Raw genomic sequence first — 19,208 nt, forward strand, 5'->3', positions numbered from 1 at the left:
AAATACACAAGAACAATTAGAGGGAAAACTTGGATGTTCTGATTTCTGAAGTACTGCAAGATTTTATGTTACAACATACACTGCAAAAGTCAAACAACTATTTTGCTTTGGGTTTTTTTTTTTTTCTCATGTGGGAAGAAAACAAGAATCAAGTTTGTTCTGTCCGCAGTGGATCTTTCTACTAAAGTAGAAAAGTTTCTATTGCCCGCCCAGAAGCTGAGTGAGAATGGCCCGATGGCAGTGATAGGTTTACAGCGGAAGAAAACTACATGAACTGGATAAAGAAAAGAAAAAAGGTACAAATTGAGGGAAGACAACTGCAGAGATATTGTGATTTTTGTTCTTGCTCAGTGTTTGAAAATAAAAGCTGTTAGTTTCAACCTCGAAAGCATCACGGTCGTAGACGACCTCTCTTTCTCCCCACTTCTCGTGCAGTCAGAGTCTGCAAATGTTTAAACGCCGGGGTAAATAAGGGCATCGTTTGTGGAGTCATGCTTACAGAGTGTTTAAAAAAGGAGAGATGACTGTGGTTAAGCACTGGAGGCTGTGAGGTAATGCTGTACGAAGCGCTGCTCAGAATCCTAATAAAAATGCACCATCAGAGGAAGACATGCCGGAACAATGAGCCAAAATGATAGTATCAATATATCACTTGCACTGCAGTGATTATAGCTGCGCGGTCCAGCTTTGTGCCGAAACAAACCCAAAGGCACCGCAGAGTGTGGTCCAGAGATCCTACTTGCTGACACGACGTACTTAAAATGGTACAATGGATATCATGTAAGGCTGGATGTTGTTCAGCTGATGCCGGTTCAAAGTTTCCTAAGAGCAGTATCATGCGCTGATGCGCCTTTCAGCACGTGCATGTCTGAAGCATTCCTGGGTGACTGCCAGACCGGTTCTTTGCTGGGGAACCACTGTGTGGGTGCAGTGGAACCATTAGTCAGTGGTTAGTACTGGTCTGTATCACTGCACTTAACTTGACTCATGTCTTCCACACAGCAGTGGTCGAAAAATGCTGTAACAAAAACCTGAATGCTTGTTTGTTTTTTCTACTAATGTTGCTTCTGTACTCTCTGTGCTGCTGCATATATATATAATATATAATATTTATTGACACTGGGTAGCAAGCTCTGCCCCGAAAATCAGCAGTACCAAAAAACAAAAAATATAAAAAATTCATCACCTCTAACCTGGCTGTGGAAGAGGTTTTAAATGAAACTTCTGCTGCCTTGACGAGCAGCAACAGGCTGAGGCTGTGTGAAAAACACAACTTGAATCTAATATTTGTAGTGTCTTTCTGGGTGCACAGCAGCATTGCTTAGCTCCTAATGGGCACCCTTGTGATGTGTCAGTGTACAGAGTTTTCTGCAAGATATGACACAGTCAAAAACAGCAGAGCTCATTAGGCGGCTGTATCAGAGGCAAGGACTCGGTAGTGAGGAGGCACTGCTCGTTTCCCACAGACTGCTATGTCAAAGGCTGCACGTAACCCGGCCGGTGAAGGAGGGACAGGGAGGCCTCTGTGCCGCACATCAAAACAGCTGGAGTGACTGATAGGGTACCTCTCCTGCAGGCATCTGTGGTATGCACTGTACACAAGTCCCGCCATTGTGTGAAGGGCCACGTTTTGGATTAGCAAACATGGATTTCAATTCCGATAAATCCTCTGATGTTTCTGCTCTGATCCGGCGACACTGCTGCGAGGTAACGTGGTGCTAATGGTGACGCTAATGCTGATGACAACTGCTACTGCTAGCCGGCATTCGTCATTAATAATGAAACGTTACTTCACGCGGCTGTAGGTTTGTAGAAAATAAAAAAATAGATCAGAGGCTGTACATCATGCCAGTCGTTCTAGATGAAACAATACTTCTGCTCTCGTTCGCTGAACAGATCAAAGTGATTCGTGCACACACACACACACGCATGCATGCATGCAGCCAATGTAGAATGAAGGACAGGCTGTACCTCTCAGGCCTGGACAGTTGCATAACCCAGCATTCGGATGCATGACCAATGATGGCAATGACCATCAACTGCAGCCTGTGGCACTGCAATTCATCAATAATGATCCAACAATGGTTGGTGCCGATAGGCTAATGATTGTAGCCGCAGGTTGTCGGGTTAGAATAGTTGGACTGCTGTCCATGTAACTAGGCCACTAAATACATGGCCACAGTGACTGCTGATGGGACAAGGTGTACTGTATACACACTATATGTGCGCATCAGATTGTCTAATTGAAAGTTCTTGTTGACTGAACTACTGGTCGATTGTATATAAAGAAAAAGTCTCTCACTTTAACCTCAAATCAGTCAACACCATGAACAGACGACTAATAGTGTGGTCGCGACAGCTATCTGACAACACAGGGACTGACGACTAACTCATAGTTTGTGCATTTGGTGATGGACATTGAGACTGCCATCTTGTGAATGTATGTGGCAACAGACGTTTACATTCATCACATGTGATTTTCCACTTTGTTCTCTTTTATGCAATTTTCTGCTTTATAGACCATTGATCTGTCAATCAGATGTTGACAAAAGCTGCTGTTGAAAAGGCTATTGACGCTTTTATTTATCCAATGTCAACGCAGCCACAGCTGCTGCTGCTCTGGTAGTGAAAAAGATGAAGAAAATACTCCACATGTGTCACTGCGACTTCAGACGGGGGAGCAGTTTCTACTGAATGTACTAACTCTATATTTGTTCATTTGCTGATAGAATAGTGTTCCTTCACTCCCTTTGGCATGTGCAGTTTAAGGCAGGAGCATGGATTCAATTTCAAATTATTTCTGAATAACATTAAACTTCAAACTATGCTTTCTTTGAAACAATTAACACATGGTGGGACAATGACTCACTCTGGCCAGCAGCATGAACCTATTTAGCCAGGGAACTATGAGACGGCCACGCCTACTCCACCTCCCAGGGACTGGGTTGGAAACCAAATTGAAATATATATCTTGAATTCAATAATAAAAGACTTCCATATAACCACATGTTGAATAAAAGGGCTATACTTTAGTACTTGTAGTCAAAATTTGTACTTAATATATAATAATAGAAATATATACAGCAAAGACAACGTCAAAAATCAACTCTCTGTAACTCTCTCAAACTTTAAATTTAGACATGGTCTAAGCTGGGTTTTTCTTACTCCATAGTCGGGTGTCTAATTATCGAAGAAATTTGACTTAATTCCCGTCATGACCGTGGGTACCAACCCACACTCTGTTTCCAGGAATAATGTGACTTCAATCAGCGGATTAAAAAAATCCTGCCAGCAGGTTGCTACATTTTAATGTAAAATCTCTCCTTGTGTGATATGCCTCTGCTCAGACAGTAAAACTATTCTTTGGTTATTTTCACCCAGTACTGAGAAAGTCTCTTGGTGTTAGAAGTAGAAATAGGAATTGTATGTAAAGTAAGAAGTTGAAATAATATACTATGTCATCCATCATTCTCAAATCATTTTTCAAGTGAATCGAGAGCATGTTGATGAAAAAGATAAGGCTGGACTGTGACAAAAATGAGCATCTGTTAAAGGCTGTGAGCTGGCAGGTGTTAGAATCCACGTCCCAAAAGCTTCAAATATAAAACACAGACCGTGGAGAGCTCGGTTCCTGATTCAGCAAAAAAAAGAAAACTCAATCAGTAACCTGGGCGATCCATGAGAGTCGCAACTTTAACAAACAACTGAGACATAATCTAGTGTGGAGGTGAATACCAGTGGTTGAAAACCTTCTCAGTGACCTGTTTTATTAATGCAGTCCCAGAACACTGAACATTAGACTCCTGTGTGTGTTTTCTCGGGGCATAACTGGCCCATTAGAGTCACCCCGATGCACTTCATATATTTGCCATTCAAAACAAGTTGAGTTTGCACTCCTTGACCATGCATATTTTTATGACAATGTTTTCACTGCCATTGTTGTGGTACATTTTAAAAATTCCAAATATTCCACACAAGTAGAGCTGAAGCAGCGAGGGGGTTTCATTCAGTGAATTCCCAACATTCCATTCTCTCTTTTTCTGGTATGAATGTGCTATATAAAACACACACACACACATGTAATATATGCAAAAGCATGAGAGAGAGAAAGAGAGAGAGAGAGAGAGAGAGAGAGAAGAAAGAGAACACATTTAAACAAACAGCGTTCATGTAAATGAAGCCCTGTGAGGCAGATTTACTACATTCTCTGTCAACCTGCCAAACTGCTTATTTAAGAACACACGTTTCACATACGGCAAAATACATTATGTGTGTGTGCGTGCGTGTGTGCGGGTACCACTTACAGAGTGCTCATTTGTTTGGAATGCACATAAATTCTGGCTTTTTTACTGTCTGGGGAACAGGTGGTCAAACGATTAAGGTACCAACAAAAACACCCAGCTGAGACATGATGAAGAACCAGGCCACAATAGAACCAGAGGCAACGACGTGAAGTCTTCCAAAGAAACCTGAAAAGCCTTGAATAGTCAGCATTAAATAAAGGTCCAGCCCACTGTTTTAATATCTGTTAGCAGTGACTAACAAATAGGGTTCTCTTTGTGAGCTGTGTTATTTTACCAAGGTCAACTTAAGAACAGAGTGAATAGACAGAAAAGACACAGCGGTACATATGCTTGTCAAAAACATGTCATGATTCTTTTCCTCCATCATCCTTACAGGAATACAATACAGTAAAGGGTGGTAAATGGTGTGGTATTTTCCTTTACCTGTTCCATCCAAAGAGCAAAGGAGCGCTGCCAGGAGTCTTTCTTCTCTAGATGCAGGTATGTGTTGAATAGGATGAGGTAAATGTAACGCTCAAGGAATTGGAGGCTTTTCAACAGCAGCTGCTGACATTCTCTATCGCTCTTCCCACTTTTTATCTGGAGACAACACAAGAAAACAAAAGTGCACTGTTATATGAGGTCCACTAGGCCGGCAGTAAAAAGCAAGTTATGAAGTGTCTTCACTGTTTCTGAATTTAGCTTAAACACACACACACACACACACACATATATATATATATACACACACGGCCATCTCCCAACCCTTTCTCTTTTGTCAATTAATTAAAGAAAGAAGAATCAGTTTTTAATCATCCATAAATGAATAATTATTGCTCAAATGAAATACACACCCACACCCAATATGTAGCCGTGTATCACAGTGATTTAATACCATTTCAAACACTTGTGAGTTGAGCTAACCATTAGCGATTCAAATGGCTAGATGCAATCTGCATTCTGTTACTCTCTGATGACAATAAATTGAATTCAATCTGATCTGATCTACAAGGTTAACTCAGAGGCAGCGTGAAGTGAAACATTCCTGAGCACCAGCCTTTGTCTGAGCCTTTCAGGCAAATGTTTTCACTATGCAGCATTTCAGGAAAATCAGTTATTGTCTGTCGCAGAAACATAAACAACAGGACGGCCCACCACTCAAAGTGGTTTACAGTGCACATCTAGCAACATAACACAATGTTTCCAGGGTCAAGTCAATAGAGGGGTTTGTTTGCAGCGGTATAAGTAAGTGGGGTTTCCTGTCCTTCCCCATGCGGCCATGGTTGGATCCCAGTTTCTCTAGCATCTGTATCAGAGAGTGGGGCGGATTTTTCACCTTGGCAAACAAAGACCGTGCTGTTTGTTGTGCGTCAATTCTCAAAACGCGATGAGGAAGAAAGATTTTCATGCACGCACTTAATTGTCTCAGTGAAGGCTGACCGCAGCGGACGGACAGCCAAATGCTGTGAACCTGATCTCCCTGTGCACCCTGCACCCCCAGGGGTCTTTGAGCATTAGACATAGTAGGCCTGAGAGCCCACAGTACCAAAGCCTTGCAGCTATCTGTGAAAAAAGCTCGACTTGAGCTCTTTTTCTCTCTCTCTCTCTGAAACACATGCACACGCTCAGATCAGTGTGCAAAGATTACATAATTCACACCTCGACAATGTGCTGAAGCCTAATTCTGTGGTTACTTTCTGTCTGCCTACACGGACTGAACCATATGTGCGGTTGAAGGGCCTCTGTGCACTCTCCGAAATTCCACCGGAAAACAATGTTGGGGAAGATGTGGTAAAGGAACGGAGTAAATCTCTTTCATTCCAGTCCATGTGCACGAACACAAGTTTGGAAGCTGCGCTTATAATTACAAACACTTCACAAGGAAGGCTAAAGGAGCACTTTAAAAAAAAAAAACGATTTAGGTTTTTACTCTACCAGAGGATATTCTTGTACTCATTAGGAGAGAATCTGACATATGTGAACAGACAAAAGGTGTCAACCTTCCTAATAAAAATGGAAAATGAAAAAGATTTTATCACTGCACTTCTACATATAAGAGCTCAGACCATGTCTCCATGCCATGTCTATTTTAATTTGAATCCTTTTATTAGAAACATAATTCCAAGGGAATATGCCAACACATCAGCTCTGCACTGTTGGTGACTGGAGCTCTTGTCCTAATGTGAACCAGCCAGATAAACAGAGCCGTTATCTCACATTGATTCCAGCCAAGTGTAGCAGTCACTTGTTTGTATGTGAACAGTAAGAGTTTCACAATACAGCCTTATTACATAGCACCATATGTGATCTAGCCACCTAGAGCTCAAACCAACGCCTTGGGCCAAAGATAAACACCTAGCAAGGTAATAAAACTTTTACAAGTCATTTATTTATCCATAAAAAACTCTTTCTAGGTTTTATGGACAGCTGTAAGCTCCGCTACTTTTTAGACAGGAGTAGCACCTGTTGAGTCCGGCAGCAACTTCTTCTCTATCGTCTGATGGAAAAAAGGCCAAGTTGTACATGCAGTGTCCCCTAGTGGTCCAGCACAGATATAATGGTGTTATTCCAGCTCCAATACCACTGTAAATACCATACCAATATAAAGCTGCAGCAGAAATTCTGCATGCAATCTGCTGTTGCAAAACGAGAACATAACAGAAAAAGAAATAAGGCAAGAGAGAAACACCAGGTAGAGTTTTGTTAAGTCATTTTAAACAGTATACATATTCCCAGAAGGATGTAAAGTCAGGTCTTACTATGTAAAATCTGGAAATTACGGTAAGTCGACTGCTGTCTGTCCACAGCAACTCAATAAATTCAGGAGAAAACAACTGCCTTAGGTAAAAAAAAAAAAAAATCAATGAATGAATGAGCCTGTACCAAGAGTGAACAATTCAACACAAAAATATATCAGGAAGAAAAGCGTCGCCCAACGGTGCCATTATCTGGGTGTGATTTAACAGTGTGATAGTGTTGTTTGATACAGGAGTCAGAAACAAGGCCATAAATAGAAGCTGTTGGGATTCATAAAAAACTTGTTTTCAGGGTTTTAGCTAAGAACTTTCCAAGGCCAGACACCAAACGATGGGCATGTCAGTCAATTGATGTTGATCAACGTATCAGACGTGCTGCTCCACGGGGTCCTAAATTAACACACCACTCCTGTCCATCTTAGTCTGTGAAGGTGAGAGCTGCCAGCACATATTAACTCAAGACATGGAATACTAAAAGATATTTCTGAGGTTTGTCAGAACTGACAGTACTGACCAGTCATTCGGAAAATATTAATGTTGGAAAACAAGCCTTGAGGGCTTGCCGCTGGTGTTTTAGCCTCCACTAGCTTCAAATACATTTCTAACCATCGATGGATCCTAAGCTGTTTTTTTTTTTTTTGTTTTTTTTTTGAAGTAAGAATATCTTTTCTAAGGCTTTCAGGCTACATAAGCCACTTAGCAATTGTTGGCTTTGGTGGGATTGATTTGTGATGTCTGTGACATTTCCCACTGCGGTGTGATAAACACCACCAGCAATTTATGTCCATCTTAATGTGTGAATTGAAGTGGTAACCTACTGAGCCGAGTAGCTGAAGCCTGCAGGGGAATTCATATTATCAGAGTCACTTAAAGGTTGTTTTTTCTTTCAAATGAGTGGGATAAGCATGGACCGACCTCTGGAGGATTTATTCCTGGTGACTTCACCTCTTCACATCACATCACACGACCGATCAGCTGGGTTTTTAGTAAAGCATATTTATTTTAACGTTCTAACATATAAACACAACTTTTTAAGCATGTGACAACATAACAGTCTATGAAAATGTTTTTTTCACAAATTAAAAAAAAAAAGGTGGTTTGGCTTATTTGCCAAAGTCCTTTAAAAGCTATGAGATACACGTATGCTAGATATCACAGTTGAATCTCATAATATTAGCAGAGCCGTGTTAAGATCAACCTCGTCCTGTGGAGTGTACGCTACGGACAGCTCCGTCTGCTTGACACATGGTGCCAATTACCAGCTGTTGGGTTTTGCCGAGGTAAAAAGGCCAATCCATATTGGCCTTTCCCACCCAGGTTTGCACAAGCAGCCATTCATCAGACACTACGAGAGCGCCTCCCACCCAAACTCTAAACTAAACTCCAACTTGTCTTCAGTGGACAGGCTGCCTAAACACATGGCCGTTCGAATCAATGTACAGACAACTCACACTCAAGTATGGATGTTGATTTTTTTTTTTTTTTACATAGGATTGAAGGCACATTTTCTTCCTTCTTTCCATTTAGTTTTCTTTGTAAAAATAAATAAATAAATCAACTCATTGCTAACGTATATATGTATAAGAGTCCAAAATTTAAACTCCAAAAATGATAAGACAGCAAAGGGATTAACTAAATATTTAAATATTCTAAAATATAAATTATTTAAATGAAAAGGAATCACATTTAAAGACACACGACTCGTACATGTCAACCTGTCATTTTACTGTTAAGGAGATGGAGCAGAAGAAGAAGAAGAGGGAGAAGAAGAAACTGGAAGGCATGAATAAGAAACAGGAAATAGAAGGAACAAAGAAAGGAATAAGAAGTAGAGGAGGAGAAAAAAGGAGGAAGAAATAGAAGATGCAGATATAGAAGGAGGAGGAAAAGAAAAAGGGAAGTAGGAGAAGGAGGAGATAAACAAGAAACGGAATAAGAATAACAAAATAAAGCATAGGAAGTAGAAGAGGAAAAGAAGGAGAGGAATAAGGAGTAGAAGAAGAAAAGGAGGAAGAAGAGGAGAAAAAAGGAGAACTAGCGACCACCTTTAGATGGCTCGAGGTTTTATTTTGTCTCCTTCTGTACAGAGTGGAGATGGTTGGTTTCTTAAAGATCAGCATTTTTCAAAATGTTCCAACCGACTAGCACCGGCCAAGTTCTAAGTCACTTAAATCACCTTCTTCCCCATTCCAGTGCTCGGTCTGAACTTCAGCGGCTCCTCTCAACCACTTCTTGATGCCATTATGCATTAAATAATTTGCCATTGTGGGCAGAGTGCATTAAAAGATGTTCTCCAATGTCTTCTGCCTTCTACTGGCATAACTGTAATCCAAAATATATATCATCTGGTTTGAAGCTGCAGACCTCATCTTTATGGGCCCAGATATTACCCAAAATCCCTCTTTCACAGAAGCAAAAGGAGCAGCCTAGCAGTCAGTGAGCGGAGAAGGAGATGCTTTTATGTTAATGGATTCCACAGATTCCAGTCATCTGTCTCCCTTTTTCCAGTCGCTCACTAATTAAATCATAAAGTCGAGATGAAGATGGATTTGGGGCAGGAGCTGTGTCAGTCAAACACTATACTTGTCTTTGTAAAACCAACTTCAACCACATCATCACAGTAACCTAACAGCTGTCATTCCCACCACATCATTAAAAAAAAGGATTATAAAAAGAAAGAAAAAAAAACAATAGACATATTCATGTTCACGCTTTGTACCTGAATGAGGAATCAGGATTGAGTTTGTGTGTGTTTCATGCACATTAGCTGAAGAACCAGTGAGCAGTACATTTTTGTATAGAATCTTAAAGGATATACTTAGCAGAAATAATACACACATAAACTACTTAAATTAAAAATACTAAACTTAAACCTAAATAGTTCTGTGAATGTTTAAACTGTAACCACCAGGTGACTTGGATTCACTGAGATGAACCCAGACTCTGGGGTGTTCCACCTGCAGGTTCTCAGTCAACACTCTTTATAGAGCAGTGCTGTGATTCCAATAAATATGTATTGATGGCAACAGATGATCTTAAGCGTTGATGCTCAAACTTCTTTCAGATTGTATTTTGTGTCTTCTGAGAGCGCTCCACTGCTCTGCTAAAGGTCATGTTGTTTTTAAGCCACACCAAAGGGAAGACAAACAGTTTAGTCCAAGGGAGAAATACCTTAAAATAAGTACGCCATAATTATCTTGCTTTCCAGTAAATGACACTTAAAGAACTTGGCCCTCCACCGGGAACCACCAGTAGGCCCTCACTCACCGTGCTGTCATGCATGATCAGCCCACATACTCACTTGTTAAAGGCTACATGGTAGATGTGAGCCAGCGTTAACACGCGGATGGCTAAAAACTGATGCATGGTGCAGAAGTGAGAATAAGGCAAACATGTAGCCCTGAATTCACACTACAGCAAAATCACACTTGAACATACAGTTGGTTTTTTTTAGCTTTGGCCGTTTGAATGACATTCACACTTTACTTGTTTAATTCATTTAATGGAAAAGAAAATGTCACCTCTTTTTACAGCTGTGGTGACTTGTATTTAGCTTCATAATTCCTTATATCTTTGGTCAAGTAGTGCCTTAAACGCCTTCTGTTCAATATACAAAGACAGTATCAACTCATTTAACATTTTTACTGTTAGTTTGAGTTTGAACATTTTAAATTACTAGTAGGTTCCGTTTTCTATTTTCTAGTTTCAAGGTTGGTAGTAAATGTATTTTGGTCAAAACACCTCAGGTTCAGCTGCTAATTTCACAGTGAAACTTTTACAAAACAGATAAACGTCCAATCACGTATGACATGACTTGAATTCTTTTAGATTTAGGGGAGAAACCGGAGTATCCTGAGAAAACCCAACCACACCGAAAGACCATTGTCGAGGCAGGGACGCAAACTAGTGACCGTCTCGTTGTGAGGCAACTAACCACCGGCTAACCACTTGACCACAGTGCGGCCACCATGTTGGAAATAAAATCACGATGCCTGACCAACCACTAATGACTGACATATTTTTCCTTTCAACAAGTCCCCGTTGGACAAAAGCTGCTGTAGTGTTTACTGGGAAACTTTCATTTTGTCATTCTGTTGTGAAAATATGCAATTTTTAAATCACGGTTCTAAAATTCACTGATGCTTGCAGCAATTACTAGACCGCTGTTGCTGTTTTTCTTTTCGAATGTTGACAATTTTGCAATAGATACAGAACTTTGAAAATCTGACCGTGAGTTTCATTTTTGTTGAAACTTCCATTACAGCCATCACAGCTCACAGCTTGCATGTGGGATCTGTGCATATGTCCAGCACTGAGTCACAGAGCAGCAGCACATGAGTTTCAACATGCGAGCAGCCGTCTGCATCAATCTGTGGAATGTTTTCACGCACTGAAGCTACTCCATATTCACAACTAATGTATGTCATTTGTCAGAATTTTTATTTCATCCCAAGTACAAAGTGTACAATTAGATAAAAAACACACACGGCAATGAAGCAACAGCGATCACACCTGTCAGCTGCTCTCAGCTGAGGAAATGTCTCTCCATGGCTGGCCTGAATGTACCTAGCTGACGGTCGGATTTTTTGGTAGTATTGGCGTCATTAACACACACTTCATCTGTTGCTGATCCGTCTTCACCTTTGACCTACAGCTAACAAAATGGCACAGTATTGAAAGTTCAGTTCCTGGAGGAACTCGACACAGTCATGACTTCTGCATACCCCACATGGCTGGCATTTAAGCAGCTCCACCACCGGGATTGTATTCCCGTAGGTATTTATTCAGACCCAGCAGCAAGTCGGTGTGGGAAGCTTAGAGAAAAAAGGTCTACCTTTCTCTGTGGAAATGATTTGGTGCTGAGAAGGATCCTACAGATAGCATGACGCTAGTTACTGGGGGTGAGTTTAATGGAGCTCGCATGGTCTTGGAGGTAGTTATTCCTGGTCCATGGGCCTCGGGCAATGACAGGTTTAGTGTGTGAGGGCAGGAAATGGCAACCCCTCTATTCAGACCCCAGCCAGGTTTTAAACTCTGTTATGGGGCCAGTGGTTGGGAGGGAGGTGAGGGACGTGAGGAAGGTCAGGGCAAAGGGCAGGCCAGGGCAGTTCAGTTATTCACGGCAAAAACGGACAAGACTAGGAGGCAAACGTAATGATTTCTGAAGTAGTCCGCAGGCAGCGAGGGAGGCCATGCATGTGAAACAGCACACAACGGTACGGCATTAGCAGGAGTCCTTGTAGCTTCAACTATAAATTAAAACTACTACGTTGTCGTTTATTAAACTGTCTAAGCAGAGTGAGCTGACTTTCCTGTTTTTTGTTGGGTGTTCTGACAGGCAACTCTGTATTTACACAAATCTGAAAAGTGGGTCATGTCTTTCAGGCTTGTTTTGTCAATGCTGCATGGATCTCTTTTTTGCAGGGGGCAAGGGTTCTAACAGCTTCAATAACTAAAGTATCACTTTGTGTGATAGCATCATTAGCACAGCAACATGAGTGTCACCTGTGTCAGAAAATGGCCAAATAAAACAGTCTGTTTTAACATTGAGAGTATAAGAAAACTGTGATTTTAATGATGCAAAGTAGAACATACATTATTCAACTGACATTATGGGGGAAAAAACAATATTTTTGGATGATAAAACTGTTGTTTTAAAGGATAAACAAAGCAGGTATGCTAAAATGCTACTTTTATGGTTTGTATAAAATGGGGAAATACTTTTCCCCAAATCGCATAGCTAATTGTGTTCATGTTTAAACAGTATCCACCAGGTGGCACTTTATGTCTAAGATTTTTTAATTAACCACTATTAACCACAATTATTGATTAATAAAATTCAGGCAGTTTTAATTCTGGTATTTTATCTGTTGTGGGTACTGCGTGTGTTCCTGAAAGTATCAGTTGACAAACTGATATCCATAGACTTTATTTCACCATTTTTAATACATTCAAACATTTGGGCTCTTAGGTATTGTATTTTGAAGTATTAGAACTCTGAAACTTAAAAAAGTCATAAAAGTCGAACCAGCAATCAGTTGAAAACGGAGGATGGAATCATTCGCTCCGACAACAGCTTCAGTGACTTCGCTGATTTATTCCTGGGTTTCTTGTGTTAATAATGCCTATTATCATTGGCTGCTGCCGGATGTGGTGTGATCAACACAGGCCACCTGCAGCACATACACCAACATGCAATCATAACTCATGGCAATCATGATTTCCTGGAGTTCAGAAGAACTGTAAGCACTCTTGTTTTCTGCAGGAAGATTTTTTCTTTGTCAATTCCACTGATTCATTTATTCATATGATTAAATATAGTTTTTTTTTTTTAAAGAATAAAATGTAGGATGCAGCATCATTTACGAGTATTCCTCTGGTGGATAGAACAGGGAGTTCACAGAACAGCTTTAGGGGAACTAAAGTTGTGAAAACACAGCAGCTGTTTGCAAGTTCCTGTCTAGCTAAACTTTTAGGAACATTTCTCAGACAACCTTTATTTATCTATGGACCACATACCTACGTGCATCCTGGTCACAGATATAAATGTAACATGGCTCTTTACTGTCCAACACACCGACACCCCGTGTCAGAGTTGAGCCGGTTGCACCTGTTCTGCCATTCTGCAGTCAGGACCTCTCAGTGGCATATGAGGCAGGCTGGAAATTATGAATAAAACAACAGCTCCTGGCTCTGTCCTCCCTCCCACATTCTGCTAGACCTAAATAGAGCCCTCTCTTCAGAAGTCACACCTCAGGAAAGGAGGCGAGGGAGGAGGATGAGGACAGGTCCTGGTTTATGTGGACTCATTTTACTGCTGGTGTTTCTCTTGGCTTTGACCGAGTCCACCTTTTGATTGGCCCACTTATGTCAAGTGGTCAACCTCACTTGAGAAAATTTAATTGGACTATTGGAATTATGAGCTTAGATGTGCAACGTGGGAGTACCAATGTCTGACAAATATATCAGCGGCAACTGCCTGGGGGAGTATTATTTTGTAAAGTTATCACCCAGCCTAAGCCTGGGTGGCAAAGACCACCACACTACCACTGCCTGGCTCTTTGTTCACAGAAATTATTACCTATTCCCTATTTTTTTTACACAACATTTTTTGGGAGATAATTCAAATGCACACATTGGTAGAACATGACAACTCTAAGATCGAGGACTAGAACTGAGATGTTATTGCTGTAATGCGAGAGCACCCACATCTTTTTTCCACCTAGTGGCCCTTCTTTGCCAACATATGTTACATATAAAATATATATAAAAAAAGTTTGTAACTGACAGCTTACTTTTTCAGTTCAGCACGGAGCAGAGGTTTTCTTCCTTTGCTTAGCGTATTACGTACATCTCTTATCAGTTGTTGTGCTAATTAGGGAACTTTGTAAAACACTTTTTTCAGGCCTACTTTTCCTCTCTGTGTGTAAAACAGTATATACCATCCCCCTGCTCCCAGCATTCTCCTTTTTGAAAAAATATTTTTCCACTGCCCTGAGTCACAGAACAAAACACAGCACGATTTGCCACTCATGTATTCTCGCAGCACGCGTCTCCTTTTGTGATCCGCTCGAGTGAAAAAGCAACGCATTTCAAATCCTTGTAAATAAGATAACAATTTCGACTAACACGGTAAGACTTGAAACAGGGGGAGCGTGTTAAGCTTCAATTTTAAGAAGTAGAACAAACGTTTGCTTTAATAAATTGTGTTTTAGTGTCAAATATAAAAGTGTTTCATTGTCAAGCAGGGTGAGGTTATGTCTGGCTGGCAGCGGGGATTCAAAGGCCCTACAAGAAGAAGCCCCCCACCCCGCACCCCTTCTACCAGACACTCCAGCTCCTTCCACAGCCTCTCTGACAGCAGGCGAGTGGCAAGGATCTCAGTGTACATACTTTTTTCTTTCTATCAAAGACACATTTTCCAACCACTCAATGACGAGAAGGCGGGTGCTTAAAAAAGAAGAAAAAAAGAGGGGAGGGCTCCTAGAAGGCTGAGAGAGTGGGGGTGAAATGTTCCCTTCTTTTTCTTTCTCCCTTTTCTCCAGCTTCTTGTCTGCTGCTGACTGCTGAGTCGTAGCAACATCTGGCAGTGTTTATCACCTGGCCTGCCGGATCACACAGGAGAGCAGAGACTCATCGTACCAGCCTGAGCTCAGTCAGGCTTAACACAGTCTGGGTTTAAGACTTTGTAGTTGTGGCCATGGATCAGTGTATTGGACACAGTAAGACATGGATATCTGTCTTTGTTGTTAAGGGGTCCAATTTTGAAAACAGTTGTCCCCCTGCTGTCCCCTGCTGCTGTCATGCCACAATCCAGCAGCACAGTTCAACTAGCATTGTGCTACAATGAAATCCCCATCAAGACACAACAAATGTATCTCTTATCATTAGGTTCTAAGAAACGCTAGTTCACATTTAGCATTAACAGAGTTCAGTTTTTTATATTGTATAAAGATTAAAACTATAAAATTACATTTACCATTTCAACACACACTTATGGGCATTTCATCATTCTTTTTAAATGACAAATGAGGTCTAATTAAAAATAATTATAGAGAAACTATGGAAAAGAATTGGTAACCATGGCAACCTAACTTTAATTCAGGCATCTTTAGTAAATTTAGTTTAACCTTGGGTTATTGTTGTTGCTGTTAAATCTAAAGGTAACTTTCTGTGTGTGTCTTTTTACACTTGCGTATATTTACCTTGACTCACGTTCAATAATAACCTTTATTTATTTAATTATTTTTAACCCCAACCGCATTAGTGGAATGGGGCTGATGTGAGGTAAAATGAGAAAAAAAAGAAAAGATAGAAATTATGTTTGCACACAGTTTGTTGCTGTTGACTATTATTTAGGTATTGGGTAATTGGTATTTATTATGATGTGTTAAAAATTGTGAACATTTCTGAACTGATATGATCTTGATCTGACAGCGAGTCCTTTCCCTGAGCCTGGCACCACTAAGTGACAGACTGTGAAAGAGCATAAGGGGGAAAAAGGCAGAATTTATGGGACAATGAATCCCATTGATACAGTGGAGCGAGCGCTGGGTGCCTCCAGTTAGCAGAGAATGACTGACAGTGCACAGAGACACAATGATTACAGTTTGCATTACAAATGACTTAAACAGAGGCCCGGACCAGCAGAGGCCAGAACGTTGACGAAGGCCTTGAGCAAATAGGTCTTTGAAGCATCACCACAAATGTCTTCTGTTCTCTTAGCAACTTGTTGATGAAACACACTGGCGTAACTGTACAGGGAAAGTAGAGATGACGATGTTTTCTTTGTCTTCTTCAGAGTACAAAGACTAAAAACACGACTCACCCAAATTAAAGGTAAACTGCCTTACACAATTGGTACTAAGGTGTAATAAAAAAAATGTTCGTTCGTCTTAATGTTCGTTTATCTTTAAACGTGGCCACAATTGACAACACTGGCTTGAGCTCTATCAACACACAGAATTCATCAGATTTGTTCTACTTGCACATAAAATTTCATACAAAGCTTCAAATACTGAGTATATACTAAAAGTTATACTCATGACGTCTTTATCAAAATGGAAAAAAAACAAGACGTTTAAGTAGCATTTTTTTAATATAAAAATGTCAGAAACAGAAATGTAAGGTTAAAAATGTAAATTAAAGGTAAAATAATTCAGACACAATAATTCAGGGACCAAGAAATTTTATGAATCAACCAGTAATTTATCCGTTCACCTCCCTACTCAACACCACTGCAACACACACAATAGTGATAGAGATCCAGCCACATGTTCTCACCAGCAGTTACTTCTTTTTTCCAACTCACTCCTTCCTTTCAATCTTTTCCATTAAAACTCACAGGAATTTCATTGAATGCTAGAGATAACATGTGTTACTCCACAAATGTTTTTCCACACACTGCTGCTGCTGCTGTAGCTGTTGCTGTTGCTGCCTACACATCACTGAATCCTTTTCATTCATCAAAGCTAAACCGAGGCAACACCAAGTTTCTGATGCCATCTATGGGGCCCCTATGCAACTACACCGGAATATTGAATGTGAAAATGAGCTCGACCAAGAGTGACCAAAATAAACGTGTAAAAAACATATAATTACTTTATTCAAATAAAATAAAAAGATAAAGAAGAACAGAATAACTAACCTTTAATTTGTAATCTATATTCAACAGAGAGTTTTAATAGGATTTTTTTTTATAATGGAAATTCTCCAGAGCCCTTGATTTCTAATTGTACTCGTCAGCCTGTCTGATCCTGTGCGTACACCAAGACTGAAACAACAACAAACACCAAGTAGACATAATGTATGTATGTACCTGTCTGTACGTGCAGATGATGATCTCTCTGAGGTGGTAGTGCATGGGGGTCATCGTCTCGCTGACAGAGTCCAGGGCCATGTCCACCTCCCTTTTCATCCTGTGACCATCAGGTAACAGGCGAACCAGCTGCATCACCACCTGGACCAGAAAGTCAAGTTTCAGAACACCATACATCCACTTAATGTACTGCCATCATTTACACCAAACACCTTTAACCCGATGTTTTTAACTGGTCTATTTATCAGTCATAATATTCATAATATCCTTCTATAAAAAGGTCTATTCAAATGTAAACAGTCAGGCCTGACCAGCAAAGCCTTTTTCTTTGTCAGTATTCAGCTTCGCTGATGAAGTGAGATAACTGAGATAAGGGGGGCATTTTATTAATATACTGACCCTGGAGGAACTTTTTCCATCAGCCTGTCTGTCTGAGTGGTGTATAACAACAACACTCTGTGCCCCAGAGCTCCCACCTACATTAATAAACACCGTTAGTTGTCTCTGTAGCTAGTCTACATTGGATATTAATCATGTAACAGTCTTCTCGGTGTCAGCAGCAGCCCACAAACTCAGTAAATTACTGTAGGCTAATTGAAAACACAGCGAGTGCTGCTCTGATCTAACACATGTCTTTGGAATCGTTTTTACTTATTCAGCATGCTCTAGCTACATGTTCTGATTAGCATAGTTAATACATGATAATATATACACACATATATGTGCATGTATATATATATGTAAATGTATATATATATGTATGTATATATATATATATATATATATATATATATAATTTCTAAAGTCTACACCTGATCAGGGAAAGGTCAAGGACTCAGATCTCATTTTGCACAAAATACAAGACTGCAGCTAATTTAGAGACAAAACACTACAGCATTCCTGTTTTATGAAAAGAATATATATATATGTGTGTGTGTGTGTGTGCGTGTAGTCAGTATCATATTTCGATGTAGTGTATAATTACTGTTGTAACCTATAAGTCATTTGTTGTGTGTACAGAGGAGTGGAGGAATCATCATCTTCTGTCTCCGTCTCCCACATCTCCCACCTTCGTGGGCACCACACTGGTACAACTGCCAATTTCCACAATTGTCACAAACTTGCTAAAATGGTTCTTGTGACTCCACTGCTGTGTGCTGTCAGTCAAACTACAATGGAATTATATAACAACACACTGAAGCCATGGCCCATTAGGGGTTGGCACATCCATGCACATAGGGCAACAGGGATTACATCGTTGTATTTCCTTCGGTGGCTTAACTGGAAGTGGATGCAGTTTCCGTGGAAACCACTGCATGTATGACAGAAACCTTTGTGGCTGTGCTGCTGGGACTCACATGTGGCATTGTGTGTGTGTGTCTTTCCATGTGTCTTCCTTTGTCAGAGCTGTGGACCCAGTCAGCAGGTTCCAACCACTAAATTACTGTCACCTCTCACAACAAAATAACAAAGAGTGGCGTAAATTCACATAGACTATTCAGAGCAGAGGAGAACAGCTTTGCCTTCTGGCATTGTTCAGCCACAGCTTTTCATCAGAGGCGCAGAGCCAGGGCCAAGAAAAGCAACAAAGGCTTCACTTTGGTCGCTGTGCTGTATGTCTGATCGATGTGCACTGTTTATTTGGAAATGAACAAGTCACACAACTATACACGTGCAATTTGTAGCTGCTGTTCAATCACAAGCACAGCGAGGAAAGTCCTTCAACCCTCCCTGCATGTGTTCTATGTAATGTGAAGGTGAACAATACAAATGTTTTGCCAATTTTTTGTCAATTTATTTTAAGTTGTGGTATAACGCACACAAGAAAACATGTCAACCAGGCAAGTCAGG

At 40.5% G+C, this 19,208-nt stretch overlaps 2 protein-coding genes across 9 annotated transcripts in view; one reads left to right on the top strand and one right to left on the bottom strand.

Moving 5' to 3' along the window:
• Nucleotides 1–19,208, top strand: part of LOC103381923 (probable histone deacetylase 1-B) — a 388,477-nt gene that overhangs the window by 60,351 nt on the left and 308,918 nt on the right. The gene's annotated exons all lie outside the window — the stretch shown is intronic.
• The window catches only part of pald1a (phosphatase domain containing paladin 1a), a 36,974-nt gene that overhangs the window by 895 nt on the left and 16,871 nt on the right, over nt 1–19,208 (bottom strand). For all 5 annotated transcript variants that reach the window (XM_025058177.1, XM_025058178.1, XM_008314568.3 and 2 more), the window contains 2 exons: nt 17,358–17,498; nt 4,728–4,883 (listed from right to left, as the gene is read on the bottom strand). In XM_025058177.1, coding sequence (XP_024913945.1) covers nt 4,728–4,883; nt 17,358–17,498 — 297 coding nt within the window. The remainder of the gene's footprint in view (nt 1–4,727; nt 4,884–17,357; nt 17,499–19,208) is intronic.

This window comes from Cynoglossus semilaevis, chromosome 8 (assembly GCF_000523025.1).
Source record: "Cynoglossus semilaevis isolate Cse_v1.0 chromosome 8, Cse_v1.0, whole genome shotgun sequence".
In the NCBI taxonomy this organism is placed as follows: domain Eukaryota; kingdom Metazoa; phylum Chordata; class Actinopteri; order Pleuronectiformes; family Cynoglossidae; genus Cynoglossus; species Cynoglossus semilaevis.